Source organism: Nanorana parkeri, unplaced genomic scaffold (assembly GCF_000935625.1).
Source record: "Nanorana parkeri isolate BGI_ZX_2015 unplaced genomic scaffold, ASM93562v1 scaffold582, whole genome shotgun sequence".
Classification (NCBI taxonomy): domain Eukaryota; kingdom Metazoa; phylum Chordata; class Amphibia; order Anura; family Dicroglossidae; genus Nanorana; species Nanorana parkeri.
The window spans coordinates 493886-517667 of record NW_017306850.1 but is presented as its reverse complement, the minus strand read 5'-3'; the positions used below and the strand labels follow the sequence as shown (position 1 = coordinate 517667).

The 23782-nt window shown below is 37.5% G+C and overlaps 1 protein-coding gene across 1 annotated transcript in view; it reads left to right on the top strand.

Annotated features, from left to right (window-relative positions):
- The window catches only part of TENM2 (teneurin transmembrane protein 2), a 102335-nt gene extending 78877 nt beyond the window's left edge, over positions 1-23458 (top strand). The window contains exons 15-18 of the mRNA XM_018562531.1: positions 8744-9040; positions 12119-13733; positions 16607-16737; positions 21654-23458. Of these exons, the coding sequence (XP_018418033.1) occupies positions 8744-9040; positions 12119-13733; positions 16607-16737; positions 21654-22415 (2805 nt within the window). The 3' untranslated portion in view covers positions 22416-23458. The remainder of the gene's footprint in view (positions 1-8743; positions 9041-12118; positions 13734-16606; positions 16738-21653) is intronic.
- The last annotated feature ends 324 nt before the right edge of the window (positions 23459-23782 follow it).

Genomic DNA, 23782 nt, shown 5'->3' with positions numbered 1-23782 from the left:
TAATTGATGTTTGAGATTGTTCCCTTTTCCTTACAAAAAGGGAATTATACTATCACTGTACATTGTCTGCATTTACATTAATGACCATAGTGATCTAAGGTCATCACCAGCCATCATAAGTTTGGCAAAATGGACTTCAGATTACTGTACAACATTGAACCCCTAATCTATCAAGATCCAAAAATGGTTTAATGGAAGTGCCATTGTGTGTTGCAGATAACTGACTTGGGAGAAGTAGTGCAAATACTGTATGTTTTTAAAAAAACAACCTTATATATTTTATTGATTATTGTAAAGTTTTTAGGAAATTAAAATAACTGTTAGATGATCATTACAGCACCAAGAAGAGTCCCAACAAATCTCTCTTTTTGCAACTATATGTTATGCAAGGGATGGTGGTACTTCCTAATATTTGTTTTTTTTAACCCTTTATGTATTTTTCTATAACTAAAGCCAAATATTGTTTTATGTTTTAGTGATAGTAAAGGATTAAAACACCTGTCAAGTTTCTGTTGCAACCTGTGTCACATTGGAGAGATTTCCCATCACTTCATCCCTGTGGAAAAAACAGGAAGGAAGAGAAACTCTCTCCAAAGCTAGCATAGGAAAATTCCCTCTGTGACAGTTGTCATTGGAACAAGTGTCCCCACTGTAAGTTTATCTTGCAATGGGGACAACGTTTTTGTGGTCTGGTGACAACTCTTTGGACTTTTCCTCAGTTTCAGTCCAGGTAAAAAAAAAGATATGTAGGACACACAGAGAGACTGCATCTTGCAAAGCCACAAACAGCAATAAAAACCTGAAAGGGGATCTTACTTCTCACCACACTATCCAAAACTGAAAAATACATTTTGGCTTTAGATACACTTTGGGTGCAACACTTTTGGTTTGAATGGATTTTGCATGTTGCACTTTGGTGTTAAGATTTTTGGGACAGTTTTAGTATTATTATCAGCATGATACTGTAATACAGTTTTCATTGTGATCATTCTTTTTGTCGTGATGACAGGGTTTAGGTTAAGCTTACTGGTTAGAACTCCCTAATATATAATTTACTGACATGATTTATGGGCTAAGAAAACTAAACATTAGTTTATTGACTTTAAGCCAATCCCATTTTGCTGATTAGCCTTTTAAGTGGTGTTGGATTGTCATTAGATTTCGAAGGAAATAGTCCTATAATCTGCCTCATAATTAAGGTGAACATGAAACCTTGCATGTATGTGACTGTCTCACAAGAAATCATTTACCACTTCCCATTAGACAGCATTGATTGCTGACCAGTTCCAATAATTTAGGTTTGATAAAGTTTATCATTGCTATCCGTTTACATATATTTTGTGCTTGTATATACAGTACATACATATAAATATATATACACTATATTGCCAAAAGTATTGGGACGCCTGCCTATACACACACTTTAATGGCATCCCAGTCTTAGTCCGTAAGGTTCAATATTGAGTTGGCCCACCCTTTGCCGCTATAACAGCTTCAACTCTTCTGGGAAGGCTGTCCACAAGGTTTAGTAGGAGTGTGTCTATGATAATGTTTGACCATTCTTTCAGAAGTGCATTTTTCAGGTCAGGTGCTGATGTTGGACGAGAAGGCCTGGCTCGCAGTCTCTGCTCTCTGCTCTAATTTATCCCAAAGGTGTTCTATCGGGTTGAGACTCTGGACTCTGGTCAGGACTCTGTGCAGGCAAGTCAAGGTCCTCCACCTCAAACTTGTTGGATTGCCAGACAGAGAAGTGTGATTCATCACTCCACAGAACACATCTCCACTTCTCTAGAGTCCAGTGGCGGCGTGCTTTACACCACTGCATCCAACACTTTGCAATGCACTTGGTGATGTAAGGCTTGGATGCAGCTGCTCGGCCATGGAAACCCATTCAATGAAGCTCTCTATGCACTGTTGTTGTGCCAATCTGAAGATCTACCACGCTTGAATTCACTGAGCTCCTGAAAGCGACCCATTCTTTCACAAATGTTTGTAGAAGTAGTCTGCATGCCTAGGTGCTTGATTTTAGGTGATTGGAACACCTGAATCCAATAATTTGGAGGAGTGCCCCAATACTTTTGGCAATATAGTGTATATGTAGCACACACAACCCACAACCCAGGAGGAGCATTTGGAATGTTTTGGGCCCTCCTAGCCTAATGGTGACTTGGCTTGTAGCTGCACCCAACAACACAATGACCCACCAGTAGTGACAGCCAGGGTTCAGACTCATTCTTGGTTTCAAAGATTTGTTTATAAAATAAGGCAGTGTAGTGCTTTATATATCAATCTCTATATTACACATCAGTTATAAAAATATCTATTGCAATACAACAAAAAGTGGATAAATCACATTCTATCCTCAAAATTCATATATAAAGTGCATCACAACCATATTAAAAAGTGCATCACATCTATATTTCATCAGATATATAAAATGCAAAAGATGTCTAATCCTTATCCCAATATGTGTTACTTGAGCAGTCCGCAAATAAAATTAATGATCTCAGCCAGTATCCAACTTTCTATGGTGCAATCCTAAAATCCAATAATTTTTTTTTAGTTCACTTTATGCTTTATAAATGTTTTCATAACACTGTGCTCCATCTGTGCTCTCGTGCTCCACCCTTAAGTGGAATATTCCTCACCTTTTGAGGTGGACCTTCTCTTAAATAAAATTAGGTCACATGCGCTTGAGTGTTATATAGCCACTCAAATGGTCCTTCTTGTTTACAGAAATATGGTACAGCATCCCCAATATTACCACGTGTAGCTCAGCTCAAACAAAAGCAAACAACAACCATTGTGCAACTTGTCCGCTTAAAATAGTTTATAAAAAAACTTCTAAAAACTCACATTTAAAATGTACTCTCATATGCATGCAGTAGCCAACTGCTGTTACTTTACAATAGCTCACATGCGCCAGGAACTTCAGCACTGCTATTACTTTACAATAACTCACATTCACCGTGAACTCCAGTACTCCTCCTTCCATCTACTCTCATCTACTCTCTCCAAGTCCCACCTAGTGTAGTGACGTCACCAGCTCCACCCGAAAAGATTAATTTGCTCAATAAAATGTGGTGATAGGGTTAGGGCACAGGATTCCTGACAGCAGCAAAAAAATAATTATATATATATATATATATATATATATTATATATACTGTATATATATAAATATATACATACTAGGCCTTTAAGTAACTGCAAACTGATAGTGATGCTTTAAGAGCAGCCTTCTACTGCTAGGAAAGTTGATGTTGGATATTTCAGTTGCAGCCTCCCAACAGTCGATTGGTCCTTTGACACAGTCACAGATACTACTATTGAATATTTGAACAAAAAACTTCTCAGTAATTGGTCATCTATGAATTTCATAAATTCTTTAGACCTCTCTTACAGGTCTGTGTTGAAGCTTAGGTGCCTTTTCCATAGCCCAGCTAGGTCTTTTCCACAGGCCAGCTTATATACTCTAGGCCCTGATGGGCAGCTAAGAAAAAAAAAACATTTTACTTTCTGGCTTCCTCCCTCAGGCAAAGGCCTGGGAGGCAAAGCACTGACCTTCTTGCATGGACATGCTATCTAGGAAAAGATATGGAAGTGAAGGACCCTTCTCGAAGGTCATTTCAAATATGTATCTTCTTCCTCAATCCTCATAACTGGAATGAACCCTCAGTGATTAGTGAAAGCAGAATAAATATTTTTAACCCAATACATTGCAACTTCTCCCTCTAACTACTGGATAACACTCAACAGCTGTAGGCAGAAGCAATCCTATGCTTAGGAGAAATCCAGTGAACACAAATAACATAAACAAAGCTCAGGCTAGCCAAACACTACACAGTTTTACATTCTGAGAGAGCACTATGGGTTTATGGGTTAGCCAAAGAGATAGCAATAGCTGCCTGCCTTAAGGCTGACTTTGTCTAATTAAAACCTTGGACTGAGCCACTTAATAAGATCACTGCATTGACTCATTTGTTCCTGTGTGTAAATTACACATTGGGGGTGATTTACTAACCTAAACACACACACACACCAGGTGTGTGTGATTTTCACACAGCAAAACGTATTTATCAACCAAAAAGTCTCTATAAGCATTTTTCCACTAATGCCATATATGGAAAAATCATGCACATGATGCATATATAATGCTGCTTCACAGTTTAGACAAAAATGGTTAGCTCATGCATTTACATTCCTGCATTCATCAACGCAAGCAACATAACATAGAGCTAATTTACACCACATTACCTTGCAATTCATTGCAGGGCTTTGCACAACACACCTGCTGGGTGTGTACACACTACAAAGGTGTTTCGATTCCTCCCATAGATCATGCTGGGAGGGAACACACTACAGAGGTGTATACACGTTCGTGGTGTGTTTAAAAGGTTAGTAAATCAACCCCATTGGCTTACTGATCTCTGCAAACATAAGGCTTTAAGGAGACCACATCACGGTATGAGAAAAGTTGTCAGGAGCACAGTCTGCTTGTTAAAAAAAATACTAATATTAATATACCAGACTTAAAGAAACATGTTTTAGTTTTTTTAGTCTTAACCATAATGAATACAAAATAAGTGTATAAAATCACTAAACATTTCAAAATTAAAAAAACAGATCAGGCTATCAGGTGATTAACAATGGGATGTTAGCAAAAGAAAATAGATTTTGGACTCAGCAGTTAATTATTTGCAATAATCAGTTTCCCTCAGAATTGAGTTTAACAATTTACAATGTTTTAAAAAAGACAGAGCCTACAGGAAAATCTTGACACTGATTATTAAAAAGTTAATAGAGGTACTTGTGATAATTAACCAGAGTTAAATGCACAATCCTTCCAAGTGAAACCTTGCTACAGGTTACATTTCTTTGTGCCATCTTTATGCAAATGAAAACATTGCTTTATCTAAAAACACCTCAAAATTTAATTGTCTGGTGTTAGTTCCCTGTAGATTCATTACACCTCTGTTTAGCTCTTGTAAATGAAAATCACTTTAAGATTATAAAAGGATAAGTGGGCTAAATATGTAACTTGAAATGAGGTAGATTGTCTAGGGTTAATCTGCATGTAGTAAATGTGCATATCAATTCAAAGGAATCCCGTTTTCTTTATATTCTCTACAATTTTACATAAGGTAGTATAGGCAAGACATTGCATAGTTTATTCGTATAAAATCTCACTTTCTCTTGTTTGTGCGTCTCACAAAAAAGGGATAGCCTTGAAATTTAATGACTTAAAGTAAAAGCCTACTTCAAAGTGCATCGGGCTGTGGTGGATTCAAATTATAATGACATTTTCTCCAGTTCTCTTTCCAGGCCAAAATTACATTGAAGGTTTTTAAACACTTTGCTTGACATTAACCTCTTGTTCTCATCTGTACAATATTAGGTTCAATGTACTGTAAATGAGACCATTGTCAAAAACAGGTTATTTCTTAGATACTTGGCTATTAAAATATATATATTTTGCAGTTTACACTTACTTTCAAGAGTACTGAAAACTAATTGATTTTTTTATATATGTCTTCTCGTTTGATATTTGTGGTTTCCATGACAATCTCAGTGGGCATTTTAGGCCCTCCACTGAATTTAGTTTTTAAGCAACAGTGAAAAACATAAAAATGAAAGAAATTGGGGGGAAAAAGCTGCAAAACAATTTTTTCTGCAGGAAAAAACATGGTATAACTCCTTAGCCATGCTCAAGTATCATACAAAGATTTGAGACATGTGGCAACTTACACGTGTCTAATAAATCTACCAAGTAATTGGCTGTTTTACTGCCAATTAATGACCCTTTTTCCAGAGCTAAAGAGTAGTGCTTAAATACAGAGATGTGGATTTTATGTCATAGAAATAAAACTGAATAATCTGGAAAAGTAATTTATATTACAGTGTTGTAGAAGATTTTTCGTGTATCTTGTAGGGATAAAAGCATATAACTGTTTCTAACCATTACTTTTATGGCAGGCAATCAGGCAATTTGCTATCATTTCAAGCATTTTGTTTATCTATGTATTACAAAATTGCATCTGGAAAAGTGTATCTAAAACTATAACTTGTTCTTGGTTTTGGAGAGAGTGGTAAGGGTTTAGAACTCATGTCAGTTTATTGTAGAAGTCTGTGTACTCACTAGGGAGATTTGCTCTCTAATTGTCCTGGTGACCATTGTCACTGGGACTGAAAGTGAGGGAAAAGCCGGAATTGTGACAATCTTCTAATTGGGACCCTATTGTTCTGGTGACAACTGTCAAAAAGGCACTTTTACTTACATTGAAGATATATCCTCTCATTTCCTGGTGTGTTTACAGGACAGGAAGGGAAGGGAAATCTCCCCAAAGGGACACAGATGGCAAAAAGACCTAACAGTTTTATTCACCATTCCCTACTCTATGCAAAAGCTAAAAAAAGTTTGGGCTTTAGGAATACCTAAGATATAATTTTGGGTTTACTGGTGCAAGTATGCTTTCAAAGAGGTAAATACGGAACTAAATTTGTGTTCTCTGTTTCACACCACTAGACCTATGGATTCAGTTAGTTATCAATGTGCTGGAGCTAGTGAGTTTAACTGAATGATAAGAAAGAAAGAAAATCTGCAGCAACAAAGGGCCTGATTTAAAAAAGTAGAGAAAGGAAAATAAGAAAAAGTAAAGTTGTTGCTATGAGCTGCCAATAAGATTTTCTCTTTACTTTGAAGGAAATATTAAATATAAATCATGATTTACGGCTTTGGGCAACCCCAGAGTGAATATAGGGGTTTTGTATGTATAACAGAATGAATGACTACTGTATATCAGTAGATATAATTAAAACAGTAGGACAATTTTATTTTTGGTTTCTAAAATACTTAACATGACATGCAGTAATGATTATGCACTAGAGCATTTCTTCTTTTACATATCGAAATGAAAAACGCAGTTAAGTAAATGCAACCTTTCAAAAGCTCACTTTTATTTAATGATGTGTATGTATTTTTCTGGAACTGTTATAGGAAGCTATATTTAAATGTGTTAATGGAAGGACAATTCTAAAAGACAAAAATCAATGCTACATTTTTATTGCAAAGTGGTAGGTAGTAATAAAATATAAAAGCTTAATGTATGATCTAAGTCTAGTACTGAAGGGAAGAACAGATTATCTTTTGATGTTTTGATTTAAAAATGTCACTGCAGACTATATAACAACATTGAAATCATGTGTGGGAGTGAAGATAGGAATGTTCAGTTTCAAATAAATTTCTTCACCGCAGAGGACATTTTTTATCATTTCTATTATTTAAATAGAATATTGCTAAAAGTGCCGAACAGTGTTCGGCTCACTTCACTTCAGATCGGTCATTCACTCGGCTGCCATCGGCAGCTTCGTGAATAGACCCCTAAGTTGATTGTTAAGCAGGTCTGAGTAAACCAGCTTGGCTTTTAAACTGTATCTAAACCAAAAAACAAAATATTATATATTGCAGTTTAGTAGCTCTAAAATGTGGTAGCTGCATTAGTTACACTTTCTGGGCTTTTTTTCCCTAATTATTTTCCTGCTAGTAACACACTTCCTGACCTAGGTTTACAATACTTACTCACCAAACTGTATCTGTGGAAGAGTAGCATTAGTGTTATCACCAATTTCCCCCCCATTTTTGCGGGGTGGGGTTCCCCCTAAAAATCCTATTACACCTAAAGGGCCTTGTATGACTTTTGGGGAACCCCACACACTTTTTTTTGGGGGGGGGGGTCCCTTCTAACATTCCTACCAGATCTTAAGGGTCTGCTATAGATGGGGAGAACCTCATGCTTTTTTTTTCTCTTCTGCGCACTGTAAAAAAAAGTTATTTGTTTTCTTTTGTCTAATGTCACTTTGCTGCAACTAATATTCGTTCATAATGAAAATTCGTACATACTACTGCAAACATTGAAATTTCGAGAAAATTGAGATTTCGTCTGAATAAGAAAACCCAAACAAATTGACTTTTAGACCCGAATCCTGAAAAACTAATTAACAAAAACTCCGAATGAAAATGAAACAAAACAAATTTTTTGCTGGAGCACATTTCTAATTGGTGGCAAAAAAAATGCATATTGAAGAATAAAATCCCCTGGGTGTGGCCGCAAACCTTTTCCTCTATGCAGCACTAGCATGCCACCCATGTTAAGTGATTACTCTACTGCTACAAAATAAAATAAAAATAAAAACGTAATTCTCATTGTTTAAAAACATGTTTTCCAGGTTTACAGTGTCACTGTAAGGAGACTCTGGATGGGAATATCTAAATGTAAGGTGTTACTAATCAAACAACTCCTGTTGTTTCTTTTCACTTTTTAAGACATTTTTGGGGCAGTATTCCTTTGACAGAATGCAAAACAGCATTGTATGAACTAGTAAAGCTCACAACAAATATAAGTATTTAATATATCATGTAATCAGAAAGAAAATTAGTTTATAGCATAACTACAGCTTTAGTGCTGGCATTGTTTCTTCCTTTTTTTGCCTAACCAGCTGTATGTTGGTAATTTGAGATGGCTTTCCTTCATGTTGTTTTTTTACTGGCTCTGGTATGCTGACAACAATATAGGTTTCTTGTTTCAAAATATCTGTTCAAAGAGCAGAGAAAAGCTGACTTTGCTCTGATACTTGATTTTGGCTATAAGCACCTCATTAAGAATATAAATATACAAAGATGGATTAAAACATACCTTTTTGTCCCTAACCACTAATACAAGCCTTTGCTTCCTTGTTTCTCACAGGTCCATGGGAGAAATTTACTATCCATAGATTTTGACAGGAATTCACATACTGAAAAAATATATGATGATCATCGAAAGTTTACTCTCCGCATAGTCTATGATCAACTAGGGCGACCACTTCTCTGGCTTCCAAGCAGTGGACTAGCGCCTGTTAATGTGTCTTATTTCTTCAATGGTCGCTTGTCTGGACTTCAACGGGGGGCCATGAGTGAACGAACTGAGATGGACAAGCAGGGCAGAATCATTTCTCGATCATTTGCCGATGGAAAAACTTGGAGCTATACTTATCTGGAAAAGGTATTTGTGATAGATTAAATAAAAACCTAAAAGCAATAAATGAGGCTAAAACATTCTTTTCAAAACTGATAGAAGGAAAACATGTGAACTGTAAGTAGTATGAGTAAAAAAATAATTAAAACTACAAAGCCAACACCTAACCCAGCGGTCACCAATAGTAGCTTGTAAGATATAAAGGGTCAATCAGTTTTGTATTGATCTTAATATTACTGGTATTTTTATACTTTATTGGACATGTCCTCATAAAACAAATAGTAGTGAGCCCAACTGTCAGATAATTTTGTCTTTACCCATTTCAGATGCATTTTATTTGATGGTAAATAATGTAGTACCGTCCTTTCAAGACAGAATACTGCAAATCCAAATAACATTATTCTCAAAATGAAAAGGATAAAACGATGTCCTTTGCAATGACCTAAAAGTTAGCTTAAGTTAATTGGGAGACAATTATTTGACAAGTTAAAAAAGACCATTTTAAAAGTGCATTAAAATCCTTAAACGAATGCTAAATTTAATACTATTATTTTGAGAAATGTGTAGGTAATTATCTCTGTAGGTCATGCTACACAGGTAAAGCAAAATGGCCACTGACCCTTTTATTTTGCATTTTTATAACAGGCGCTATCATCAAACATTCACTTGAGAAAGATATCAATTACCTTTTAACTGTAACACTGTAGTGGCCAACCAGTAGTAGTTAGTCACATTCAGCTTGACTTTTCTGTATCATTAAAGATGTTTTGCTGCTTATTTAAACTTTTTAATCTCTAATGATTTTCAAAAACATATCCCAGCACTTTTATTGAAACAGATTACTCACATACCTTATAACAATCACCATAGCATGTGTCAAAGTAGATATTGATTGTCCTAGAACATGATGAGTACAGTAAGAGTTTGTGAACCCACCAGGTTTTAATTAAATAACCCAATGCCATGGTGCCTGGAAGTCTGTTAAATGTGTTAATCATTCAAGTTATATGTCTGAAGGTGTGAATCTTGTTAAATCACCAGAGTAGAGACATTAAAATGTCATTATATGTGTATGACATGTGGTTTTGAAGAATCCAAACCCTGTTTAAGGATAGTTGTGACAGTTTGACATAGATGCCTTCTTTCACACCTCTTTCAAACAGTTGTATTTGTCCAAAATGTGCGCGTTACTGTTCCCAAATGAACGTCCCAATTCCTTAAGGTTTAAAAAGACTGCTGAAACCTGACCCACAGAGTACACCCTTCTATGTGATAAAAGTTTCTCTCACAGTATATTGCTGGACTTAAAAAGAATACAGGAAAGCAATGTTAAACATCCTTCATATTTTCTGGTTTTCTCCTCTGTTTGAAGCCCAGCAATACAGTATGCTAATGTATGATAACTAACCTTGCTGACATGAGTGGTACATCATGCAATGCAGCCTAAGGGACAGAAGGTGGGCTCCTGAAAAACACTGCAGGCTGCAGATGGAAGTGGATTATTTAGAAACAGCTAGAATATTGTGTTTCCTTTTCTTAGATATCACTTTAATAAAGTGCAAGAAGTTGCAGTGTGATAAAAATATGATATATAGCAAGTCTTTATTTATCTTAAAATTAGCTTTAATCAAGTCTTATAAAGAAAAAACAATGTTGAGTATTTTCAACAAAGAACCAGTATTTAGATAGGCATTGATTATAACAACTTGCATATTACAGTCTTCATTCTTTCAAGCAGAAATCTAAACTATTAAAATGAAAAACTATATTGGCTGTAACGCCATTGCAAATATTACCTATTAGCTGTCCATTCAGGATGTAACCGAAACTGGAAGCCTGAAGAGAGTAGTTCTGATCGGATCTCTTCCCAAATTGTCTCTCCCTAACATTTTAGTCTAGTTGTAGTTAATCGACTAAAATGTCATAAAAAAAATTAAAAAGCCAAAAAAAGAAAAATAATGCAGCCACTACATTTTAGTATTGGTAACGTGCAGTAAATAAAATTTTTGCTTATTGATTTAGGTACGCTTGAACATTCTTTATGCAGCCTTTTACGGCCCATTTAAATTAGAAACAGCAAAACAATAAAATTTGACACGTGTTCAATTCAAAAAGAAATCATGAATTTTAGAATATTCTTTCAAAGTTTAATCAGGATTGCAAACGGTTACTAAAATATGTTCTAGTAGATTATATTTTATTGTAACAAAATGTTTGTCTTGCAGAAATAATTTCAATCTGTTTTATATATGTATTTGTCATAAAATATGTTACAACTTTTTTAAGTCTACAAATGTATGTCTGTATTTCAAAAATATAAAATTCAGATGAAATGCATTTTGAAGACATAACTGTCATAACATTTTATATACTGGCTTTTGTGCATTCCAGTAATAAAACGAGAAACTTTACCATGAAAATTTACTGCTCAGAATTTTATTTCCTAATGTAGGTTGTATCTCTCTAGAATAGCCCTTAAAGAGACTGTTATTAAAAAAAAAGAAATAACTGTTGCAAGTATAAAGTGCACCTAGAGGAGCCTGTACATATCTGCAGCAGTCTTTCAAAAGCTGCTATTACACCTGAATCACACCCGGGACTTACAGGCAAGACTCTGACACTTCCAAGTAGTGTCAGAGATTGCCATTAAGCTGCACCCCACACACATTGCTATTAACTCATGATTCTGATGGGCAGCCTCACTTGCTCATAGGAATGTGTAGGAGGTAAGAAGGGATGGACAAACTTTGGTACAATCAGGAAGTGCCAAAGCTACATCTGTCAAAAAATAAAACACGTTTTGCCTGTGATGTGAGAGTTGGGAAGCTGCTGCAGGTTAGAGCAGCAATCATTAGGTACCTGCACTTTTAACCTGCACCAGCTTATTGTTTAAAAAAAAACACAGACTGCCTGTCAGAACAGCCTGAGATTCAAGCAAGATGTGAAGGTTCACAGTTTGCTGCAGGTATACAGTATGCAGGCACCTCTAATTGCCTTCTCTTTAGGTGCATAGTGTTTTGTTACCTGATTACAAATTTCATGTTTAGAACATTTCAGTATTAAATGTTAAATAATGCAATGTATAATGTTTTATTATGTTTGCAGTCAATGGTGCTTCTTCTTCAAAGTCAACGGCAATACATCTTTGAATACGATTCATCAGACCGTCTATACTCTGTAACCATGCCTAGTGTTGCTCGGCATAGTATGTCAACTCACACATCAGTTGGATACATCAGAAACAGTTATAATCCTCCAGAAAGCAATGCATCAATCATTTTTGACTACAGCGAAGATGGTAGACTTTTAAAGACGTCATTTCTTGGTACTGGTCGACAAGTATTCTATAAGTATGGAAAACTTTCCAAGTTATCAGAGATCATTTATGACAGCACAGCAGTCACCTTTGGTTATGATGAAACAACAGGTGTTTTAAAAATGGTGAATCTTCAAAGTGGTGGTTTTTCATGTACAATCCGCTATAGGAAAATTGGTCCTTTAGTCGACAAACAAATCTACAGGTTTTCTGAAGAAGGCATGGTAAATGCTAGGTTTGATTACACTTACCATGACAATAGTTTTCGAGTTGCTAGCCTTAAGCCTATAATAAGTGAAACTCCTTTGCCTGTAGAATTATATCGCTATGATGACATTTCTGGCAAAATTGAACATTTTGGAAAATTTGGAGTGATTTACTATGACGTTAACCAGATCATAACTACAGCTGTAATGACACTAACAAAACATTTTGATACTCATGGACGAATTAAAGAAGTCCAATATGAAATATTTAGATCGTTGATGTATTGGATGACCGTGCAATATGATAGTATGGGCCGAGTTATAAAAAGGGAGCTGAAACTTGGTTCCTATGCCAACACAACAAAGTATACCTATGAATATGATGGGGATGGTCAGCTGTTAACTGTTGCTGTCAATGACAGGCAAACATGGCGTTATAACTATGACCTTAATGGGAATTTATATCTATTGACTCCTGGAAATGGCATACGTCTCCTGCCTTTAAGATATGATCTCAGAGACAGAATAACACGTTTGGGGGATGTGCAATACAAAATTGATGATGATGGATTCTTGAGTCAAAGAGGTGCTGATATTTTTGAATATAACTCAAAGGGCCTTCTCACCAGGGCATACAACAAGGTCCTTGGATGGAATGTACAATATCGATATGATGGACTAGGACGAAGAGCTTCCTGCAAAACTAACCTAGGACTTCATCTTCAGTTCTTCTATGCTGATCTACACAACCCAACACGGGTTACCCATGTCTATAATCACTCAAATTCAGAAATAACTTCCTTGTACTATGACTTGCAAGGTCATCTATTTGCAATGGAAAGCAGTAGTGGAGAAGAATACTACATTGCCTCTGATAATACAGGCACACCACTGGCAGCTTTCAGCATCAATGGGGTGATGATTAAGCAGTTACAATATACGCCTTATGGAGAAGTTTACTTTGATTCAAATCCAAACTTCCAGCTTGTTATTGGATTTCATGGAGGACTATATGATCCACTAACAAAGTTGGTACATTTTGCTCAAAGAGATTATGATGTGTTGGCTAGACGCTGGATATCTCCAGATTATACAATGTGGAAGAAAATTGGGCAAGATCCTGCTCCTTTCAACCTATATATGTTTAAGAACAATAATCCACTGAGCACTGAAATGGATTTAAAAAACTACGTTACAGGTAAGATATGCCCATCCTTTAATCACTTTAGGAAAACATTTTATGCAAATGTTGCATTTGTTTTTTTTTTGTGAGCCACTTAAAATGTACTTTATGTTGAAACAAAACTTTATGTTTTAGTTTTGGCTAGAGTAGGGAAGACTTAGATCATCTGACAAGTTTTTATTGCTGTATGTGTCCCCACTGGGGAGATTCACCTCTCTAGTTGTCCTCTATTTGTCCTCGTGACCATAGTCACCAAGACAGAAAGTAAGGGGAAATCCTAAACTTTAGAGTTGTCTTGAAAGCAAGAGGTAAGAGGAAAAATTCCTATAGGGACAAATGGTATTGTGACAATGATAAGATGGCAATCCCCCTTACTTTGGGGAGATTTCTTTTCACTTCCTGTTGCATTTCCAAGGGAATGGCCCGATACGGGCAGGCACGCTGCACGGACATGTACGGCCCGCCTTAACGTTATTTGAATGAGGCCTAAAGGCTTCTGCACATAGGTACTGCATGCATAAGTCCATAAGAGGATTTAGACAGTGAAGACAGTATTACTAAGAAAACATCTAACCTCTGTCCATTGTGTGTAATAATGAAACTGCCTTAATAGACCCATTCCAACTCATAGGCACACATTAGGTATGCATGCCAAGAATCCTCTCTGTACGAGAACTATTCTGCAAAAAATAAATCGTTTTGGCAACAAGTGCTCCAATTTCCAAGCTTTTAGCAACACATGTTCTATGTAAAAAATGTGGTATATTTTCTAAAACATTTTTATTTTGATACCGGTCATCCTATGATCCAAAGTAGTAGATGTTCTTTTCAGTTGCAGCCAGTTACAGTCATTGTAGAAAATGTAGAATACCTCATAGTGTAACACAAATTAGGGTTGCAGACAATATGTTGCACCTCACATCGTAGGAAACTAAAAAAAAATCCTGCAGCTATCTAATGCTTGGACACAAGTATTAGTATTAGGGCATAAGATCAAAAGGACAAATATTTACTAGATAACAGGTAAATACTTCTGAAAGTTGTAAAATGACAAGCTACATTAAAAAAAGTCGTGTTTTAGATTGCAGTTTGTAAGAGGAGAGAGAACCTGACAAAATAAATTCTTTGGGTGATGTCAAAGGATGATGATGGCTCTGATAAGGCTATGATGTACACAAAGCATTTTGCTTTCCATACGCAAAGATGCATCATATGGAAAATGCAAGTCTTTGACTCACTGACCACATATAGGCTGCATGCTAGCTTTTAGATAGTGGAACAGAGCCTCTTTTGCATCACTGCCCCTGATCTAGTATGAAGTGCAAAATGCAACTTTTCACTAAGGCTCCTTTTATGAAAGGTTGGCATAAGCATACACCAATTCTGTGGACTAATGCACAGATCAGGCAAAGATCAGGTCATGTAAGGCTTCCATAGAGAGTGATAATGAGCACTTCTGACCATCAAAAGCACTTCTTAAAAAAAAAAGATTCTAAAGCCTATTGCCTTGGTGAGTCACTAGCTACAGTGTCATAGGCAATAAGGATGTTTGAGGATGGGCAGAATTCTCACAGATTTAATTCAGTAAACAAGGTAAATGTGTATGGTAAAAACCTGTCATACAGTAAGATAATCTTGTGAGCTGCCATTAGACAACACAATCATATGAATATATAATTCACAAATACTCTTTATGAGAAATAAATGATTGAAATGTTTATAGTATAATCTGCATGTTGCCTGAATGGACAAAAGCTAACTGATTATTGATGCTTCTCTAACAAAAGAAATGACTATTCAATGACAATTTACACCATAAAAGTTGTGCTAATCTTCCATTATGAAATGTAAGATAACAGAATACACAGAGTAACAAGTACATCTCATATGCTCTGTGGTTACAAATGACCAAAATAGGGCCTTCATTGAAGTAAATAAATAAACGAACAAACATGACTGAGTATAAAGACCAAATTATTTATAAAATGGCCTGACATGTGGGTTAAAGACATTTCAAATACTGTACTGGAATGATCTGTGTAACCATTGTCTTGTTCATTAACCTTTATTAGGCAAGACTGCTCCATATCTAACTAGTCATGTTAAATTACTATGCTTATGGAGATAAAGAGAGTCTTTAGAATTACATTTCAGGATTACGCCTTTAAAGTTAAACACCAACCAGACACAAAAACAACACTTAATCCACTTATGTATTAATTAAAAAGATCATTGCTTGTATTTTTATATAGGACTAGTACATGTGCCTAAATCTGTCTTTATAGCAACCTTCTGTTATGTCCAGCACAGCAACATTCTGACTGAGAGAGGGTGGATCAGCAGTGTAAGCTAGTAAGGGGTATATTGCTTTGCACATTGCTGTCAGCTAAACCCTTAGAACTTCACTATGTTAAACTAACTGAATTTAAGGGAAGTTGCAGAGGAATACCCTCATTAGTACACTGGTGTTGTTTATTCTTGATTGTCCAATCACAGAATGGGACCAGTCCTGGACCAGACTGTATTGCTTAAATGCAGTGTAATCTGCAGAGAGGTCTAGGGCATCACTGTGCCGTGACTGGCTGAACATAATTATAAATCCTTTGTTAGGTAAAATATTTCCAGGACAGCTCATTCTCAAATATTTAAGTACAAGACAAATGAATTTATGACTTTAAGGTGCTACAAGTAGCTGTTATATTGTAAAGCGCTTCGCAAACTGTTGGCGCTATATAAATCCTGTATAATAATAATTCTAAATATGCCGTACATTTAAAAAAAAGTAATATTACATCTCTGACAAAGCCTAGGACAGTATCAGTGTACTGTACATTTAATTAAATGTGTGAATAGTGATTATAGACTGATAATAAATGCTTTTTCAATAGATGTGCAAAACTGGCTGGTGATGTTTGGATTTCAATTGAGCAACATAATTCCTGGCTTTCCCCGGTCCAAATTACACTTTGTCCCACCCTCTTATGAGTTGAGAGAGAGTCAAGAATGTGAAAATGGGCAGGTAAGTCTGGCTACATCCCCACACACCTGGCTTAGTGTAATATCTTGCTTTTCCATCTGTATCTGCTCAAGATCTTTTTATTTTTATTTGAATGATTGTACACGCAATGCTCTTTTATGCCTGCCTAGATAGTTATGTTAATTGCAGTATCATTAGATCTTTGTGTGTATACCCTTGAGATGTTTCTTGATTAACAATAGTACTGGGAGGTTTAAAGGTAGCTGGCCATCTGTTCCATCTAAAGTATAACAAAATAACTTTTGGGAATATATTGCTCAAAATAAAAATACAGCTTGCCGCTACGGTATTGCATATGTGCTTTATAGAAGCAATAAAACAGTGTATGCTTTTATCAAAAAAACAGGGATGTGGCTCATTTTATGCTGCATAACATGCTTGTTTCATTCTATTTAAAGACACACAGTGCATGGAAAAATGCAAAAGGAAACAGATATAAAAAGAATCTATATTTTTATATTTAGGGACACAGAACACAGTAGTGGAATTGTAAAAAGCAACTTCAAAGAGCAATGTGAAATAAGCATTAAAAGCAGACCTATATATAAAACGTAAAGTTTGGTTGTCTATCAGGGATTCATTAGCACAATTTAATGTGATAGAGCAATAAGTTAAAAAAAATACCTTTGTAGCATAGCATTGTAGCATTATAATTACAAATTAAAAGCAACAGAGCACTTTTCAAATTTAACAGTGCATGGTGCCACTGCATTCTCAAAGACTTAAAGTACAACCCTCGCAAGACTTTTGTCTTGCAAGGGTTGTAAAGTAATTTTAAAAACGTATGATCTGCCCATCTTGGACAGGCAGATCGTACCTGCGATCATCGCAAGTCCGCCCCCCTGAGGGGCGGGCTTCCGATTACTGCACTGCTGAACGGGCAGTGTGCGCGTGCGCACACCGGCCCGTTCGGCAGTGATCTCTCGATCATGTTAAAAACCAGCCGAAAATCGTACGATTCTCGGCTGATTTTCCAACATGCTTGATATACAAAAGCCGTGCGACCGTACATTAGAAACGGTTGCACGCCTTCCATACACTGCACGATTCTTGTACGATCGTACGAGAATCGTGCAGTGTATGGGCACCTTTACAGGTGCCTCATATGTTCAAAGGTATACCCTACCCACTCCTGATCTGATTACACTGATGTTGTCATTGGGGGGAGGGATCTAGAAACAGGAAGAGATGATCAATTATAACTAGTCTCCAGCAGGGGCTGACTGGCAACTTTTAGCCCAGGGGGCAAGTACAACCCAGAGGCCCATGGTGCCGCAACTTGGCCCCTCTCCCGCTCTGCCTCTTCCCCCGCCTTCTCCCTGCCCCTGTCTGCCACTTTTGCCATCCATGTAACAGTAGTGCAAATGTATTTATCGGTTTAGGAAATGTAAAGCACACTGGTAGTGGAGGGATGCCTCGTCAGGGTTGTGCGTGTGCATGACTGCTGCGACCCTGGTAGTTCTGCCACTAACTCAGAAATACATTGTACAGCATTGCAGAATGGCATTGGCTATATAGAACTACAATTCCAAGCAATACATTACACAACAATGAAGAATACCATCAGCTATAGAGGACTATAAATCCCAGCAATAATGACTACCAACAGCTATAGACAGGGCTTGAAAAATCCACTCGTCCGCTCATCTGTGACGAAAGGACGGTGGAGCCCGACGAGCAGCTTCCCGGCCGCCCGTTGTAATTACACGGCCGGCTGGGAGCTTTACATTCAAGCGATCAGGCGTCTAGAGACGCTCAATCGCTTGTATTAGCATCTGTCACTGCCGGTCCCAAGATCCGCTGTGCCCGATGTGGCCGGGACCGGCACGGCTCTGTGAGATCAAAGGGAGATCAGTCCCCGAATGCAGGAAGTGATGTATATTACATCACTTCCTGCATTTAGTGTCACTCTCCAGCTACAGAAGCTGATGAAGCCGATCTGTAAAGCTCTACACACTGCCTATGGAGCTCAGATATGGATCTCAGGGCCCAGCACAATCAGATCAGGAAGTGGTTCAGGCAGGGGATGCTGCTGTAACCCTCTTAGGTGTGGTGAGGGGGCGCTGTTCCCACAAACATCATATACCACTTAAACAAAAGTAAACTACCAGTGTATTGCAGCATACAAGGTAATTAAATAGTTTGCCACTATTGCACACATAAATGCGGGTTAAATGAAAAAGATCAGCATTAACTGTAAGGAGTTATCTATATGAAATAGCCTGAGAGAATATAGCATGTATAACACAACTACTGCTAGTGGGAGAGTTCACAGGAGGTTGCAGTATAGCTATTGCCAGTAGATGGCGATATAGTCCAGCAGCACAGTATCACAGTCTCTATATATATCCCAGTTACTTGCGGTTTGTAGTCAAGCTGGAATCAGAGTATTACGGCCACAGACCAGAGATGAGATGTGCAGGGGGTTCAGCTCCTGTCCTCCTTCACTCCTGTGCAGTATCAGGCGTCTAGACGGGGTGATGCAGCAGTTCAGCAGGCGGGTAGGAGAGCTATTGCTCAAAGTACAGTCTCCATTGACTGAACGCCGAGCAATTGAATCTCCCTCGCTTTTACCGAGGGAGCCGACGTCAGTGGGCGGAGCTACGCTCGGCATCAAGCCCTGGCTATAGAGAACTACAATTTACCAGCAATACCATTATACAGCAATGCAGAACAGCATCAGCTATAGAGGACTACAAATCCCAGCAATACAGAATAATATGAAGCTACATACTCTGTTGCTCTGGGTTCTCCGCCTGATGTCTCCGGGGTTTCAGGAGGGTTTTGTGAACTCTCTGGACCCCGGGCTCTCACCAGGGGTCCAGAGAGTTTCACAGGTGCGTGTGGGTGCAGCAGAGGTGGTCAGTGCGGGCTCTCTGCTGGTCAGTGTGGGATCTGTGGTGGCCAGTGGGGGCTCCCTAATAATCAGTGGTGGCTCTGTGGTAGCTCCCTGGTGGCCAGTGGGGGCTCCCTGTTGGTTAGTTGGGGCTCCGTGGTGGCCAGTGGAGGCTCCCTGGTGGTTAGTGGGGGATCCCTGGTGGTTAGTGGGAGATCCCTGGTGTAGGGTGACCATTCATCTAGAGCTGCAGCTAACGATTATTTTCAAAATCGATTAGTTAGCCCATTATTAGGCTCAATTAACCAGTTAATCAGGATAAAAACAAATGGCTCCAGTGATGGACTACTAGTTTGTATTGAGATTGTAGTCCATCACAGGAGCAAGCTTGGAGCGGTGGAAAGAAGAAAAAAAAAAGTGTGGTGTGCAATATAGTGAAATGGAAAGTGTACAATTATACAGCAATCAATGCAAAATGGCACCGGCTATAGAGGACTACAAATCCCAGCAATACATTATACAGCGCAATGCAGCATACCAACAGCTATAGAGGACTACAAATTCCAGCAATAGCACATTATAGCTGGCGGTATTCTGCATTGCGCTGTATAATGTATTGCTGGGTTTTGTTGTACTCCTCTATAGCTGGTGGAATTCCGCATTGCGCTGTATAATGTATTATTGCTGGGATTTGTAGTCCTCTATACAGCGCAATGCAGAATACCACCAGCTATAGAGGAGTACAACAAATCCCAGCAATACATTATACAAACAGTGTATAATGTATTGCTGGGATTTGTAGTGCTCTATAGCTGATGGTATAATATGCAGCACAATGTAACATCAGCTATAGAGGACTACAAATCCCACCATCCCAGCAATACATTAGAGAGCACCATGTGGGGGGAGGGAGTGCAGGCTTACCTGAGCAGTCTTACAGCAACTTGCTTCTGAGATCGGGCCTATCTGTCGGCGGCTGTCATCCCCTCACACCTGCTCCTCCTTACGTCTTCTTCTCCCCGCATCCCTGTGCCGATCGTGGATGTGGGCGATTACTTGATTTTTGTTTATTCTGAGCTATAGTGGTCTTATAGGCAACATGTGTTAGGTGGTGACCTGTCAGCGGGAGGATGGTCATGTAGAGCCACAACTCTCTGCATGGGTGAGGGGCTTGCAAACTACATATGGGACACTGAAAGTAGAGCAATGTCTGCTTCACTTAGATTAGTTTCAACAGGGCTGATTTACTATAGGCAGATAGGTTGTTCACTTTGCAAGGAAATGTTTACTTTGCAATGGTTCCCTTAGTTTAGTAATTTAGGTGAAGCTCTGCTGATTTTTATCATCCAATCATGTTCAAGCAAAAATAGTTTTTTTTTTAATTTTCATTGGACACGATTGGGTATTTTTTGCAAAGTGAAATTCCACCACATTCACTAAGGTAAGGGGTAAATTACCTTGCAACTTAACCATCCTATTTGGATTCATTAAATCAACCCCAATGTGGCATTCACCATTTATCGTTCTGATTATTTTTACTCAGACACAAGATTTCCAGATTTTGAGTACAGCTCACTGTTTTTACAAGTGGAGTGTGCAGCAGTTATAAAATGTGCTCACATTTAATTAGATGGTATTTAATTATCTTCCTGAGCACAGATAAACGTGCTTTGTTAATTCTATTTTATGACACATAATTTTCCTATGCACATTTAAGACTTAATACTTTTCAAAAAATCTCTACATTGGAAACAGTCAGCCTTAAAATTACTTCATATTTAATGCTATTTTTGTACTAATTTCACAGTGGAGTAGCACATGAAATTATGAATGTTTAGTACATATATTTGTGAACTACTTTCTGACTTAATGTAACTCTTTAGTTTTTTTAATAATTGGATAACTTTTCTAATTTCATGTGATTTACTTTTGTGTTAAATTACAGGCAAAATGTAATTAAGCCAGCACTGCATGACCTTCAGAAATCTGTACAGTCTAGTTACAATGGTTCACTGCTCTACTTTTTAACTTTCCGCAACTAATTCATTTTTCTGTCTTTTAGCTAATTACAGGTGTTCAACAGACCACTGAAAGACACAATCAAGCATTTATGGCATTGGAGGGTCAGACTATAGTGAAGCGGCTGCACGCAAACATAAGAGAGAAGCTTGGACACTGGTTTGCCACTACTGGTCCTATAATTGGAAAAGGAATAATGTTTGCCATTAAGGAAGGGAAAGTGACAACCGGAATGTCCAGCATTGCCAGTGAAGACAGTCGGAAAATTGCTTTGGTGCTTAATGGGGCCCATTATCTGGAAAAAATGTACTATAACATTGAAGGAAAGGACACACATTACTTTGTCAAAATTGGATCCTCTGATAATGACCTAGTCACCCTGGGATTGACGACAGGTCGCAAAACGCTAGACAGTGGAGTGAATGTTACCATTTCACAGCCAACTCTTCTGATAAATGGAAGGACTCGCAGGTTTACAAACATCGAATTCCAACATTCCTCACTAATTTTAAATATAAGATATGGATTAACTGCCGACACCTTAGATGAAGAAAGAGCAAGAGTTCTAGATCAAGCACGCCAGCGAGCAATGAGTGCAGCTTGGGCTAAAGAACAACAAAAAGCAAGAGATGGAAAAGAAGGTAGTCGCTTATGGACTGAGGGAGAAAAACAGCAGCTTTTAAGCACTGGAAGAGTTCAAGGATATGAGGGGTATTATGTCCTTCCAGTGGAGCAGTACCCAGAGCTTGCAGACAGTAGCAGTAACATCCAGTTCTTAAGACAGAATGAAATGGGAAAGAGGTAACAAATTAATCTGCTGTCATCCTTTCCTGGATGGATCAGTAGTAACAACTGTTATCTCCTCTCCTAAGGAGATGAAGACCTAAATGGGGCACTAGGCTGAAATGTTTGAGACAGTTAAGTAGCAAGAAAGCTCACATTTTTTGAGTTGACTGCTGCTGCTAAAAAAAAACACAAATTGAAGTGGACTTAAAGCCTGATTTTAAAAAAATACAACTAAACACAAGAGTACCCCTTTGATATTACCCACTTCTTCTGGGTCACTGTTAAAATAAAAAAATTTGGCCTCTGATTACGTTACTTCTTTGACATGTGAGTAAAGTTTAAAAGAATTCAAAATGGCCACCTTTACAAGACCTTTTGTTGAAAATGACTCAGACTGCTTCTTTGATAAGTATTCTGACATTTTGATCTAGGGATGCTTACTGCATTGCTTAAAAAAACTTTGAAGTGATTTGTAGAAATAAAACTAAAACAAAGAGCAAAGGATAGACGTTGATGAGAAAACATGGACTTTATTTGCACTCTTATCCCAAAATGCTCTGTGACTTAATTTATCCATTAAGTGGGTAGAGTGTGATGTGTGAGTCAAAATGGAGGCTTTCACTGCAGTTAAATTCATCCTCTTGTTTGTATTTGAGAAATCCATTGTGGACAATACAGTATAACACAGTTACAGGGTGTAGTCTGTTTAGAATCAGTAGTTTGTTGGTATCAATTTCAGTAGAGATGTGGGCATTGTGACACTACCGCAAATGGGCACCACTTCTGATCACCCTGTTCATATAAGAAGGCCAGATGGCACAATCACTGTTTCCGATTAAAACTAGAAATGTGTTTGTTTGGTCAAAACAATAAACTGAGACAATCACCTTACAGTCACCACAAAGATGAACTTTGGTTTTTTTGTAATATACATGTATGAACTGTTCATTGAGTTTTTATATTATTTTAATTTGCTGCTAAATGGAGATTAGAAACAGGCAAAGATAATTTATGGCAAAGTGTTTAAATTGTTTATACATAAATAAAGTCTCTAAAACTGTGGACACTTGTATTGTGTACATACCTATCTGGCTGCACATTATATACATTACAGATATGTTTTTATTTAAAGGTTATCTATACCCAAAACCAAAAATGGTATATATTTGTATTTGTTGATTACAAGTCACTAGATGTGTTGACTGCATTCATTTTCTTTTTTTCAGGCTTTTTTCTTTATTTACCATTTCAATATTTTTATTGAGTTTTACAATAATTAAACAATACAAGAAAAAGTAGAAATGTGTATAATCATGGAAGAAGAACAATGGCAAGGTAGGGCAAGTGTAGCATTAAGTCAGCCCACAGTTCACATCTAGTGATGGG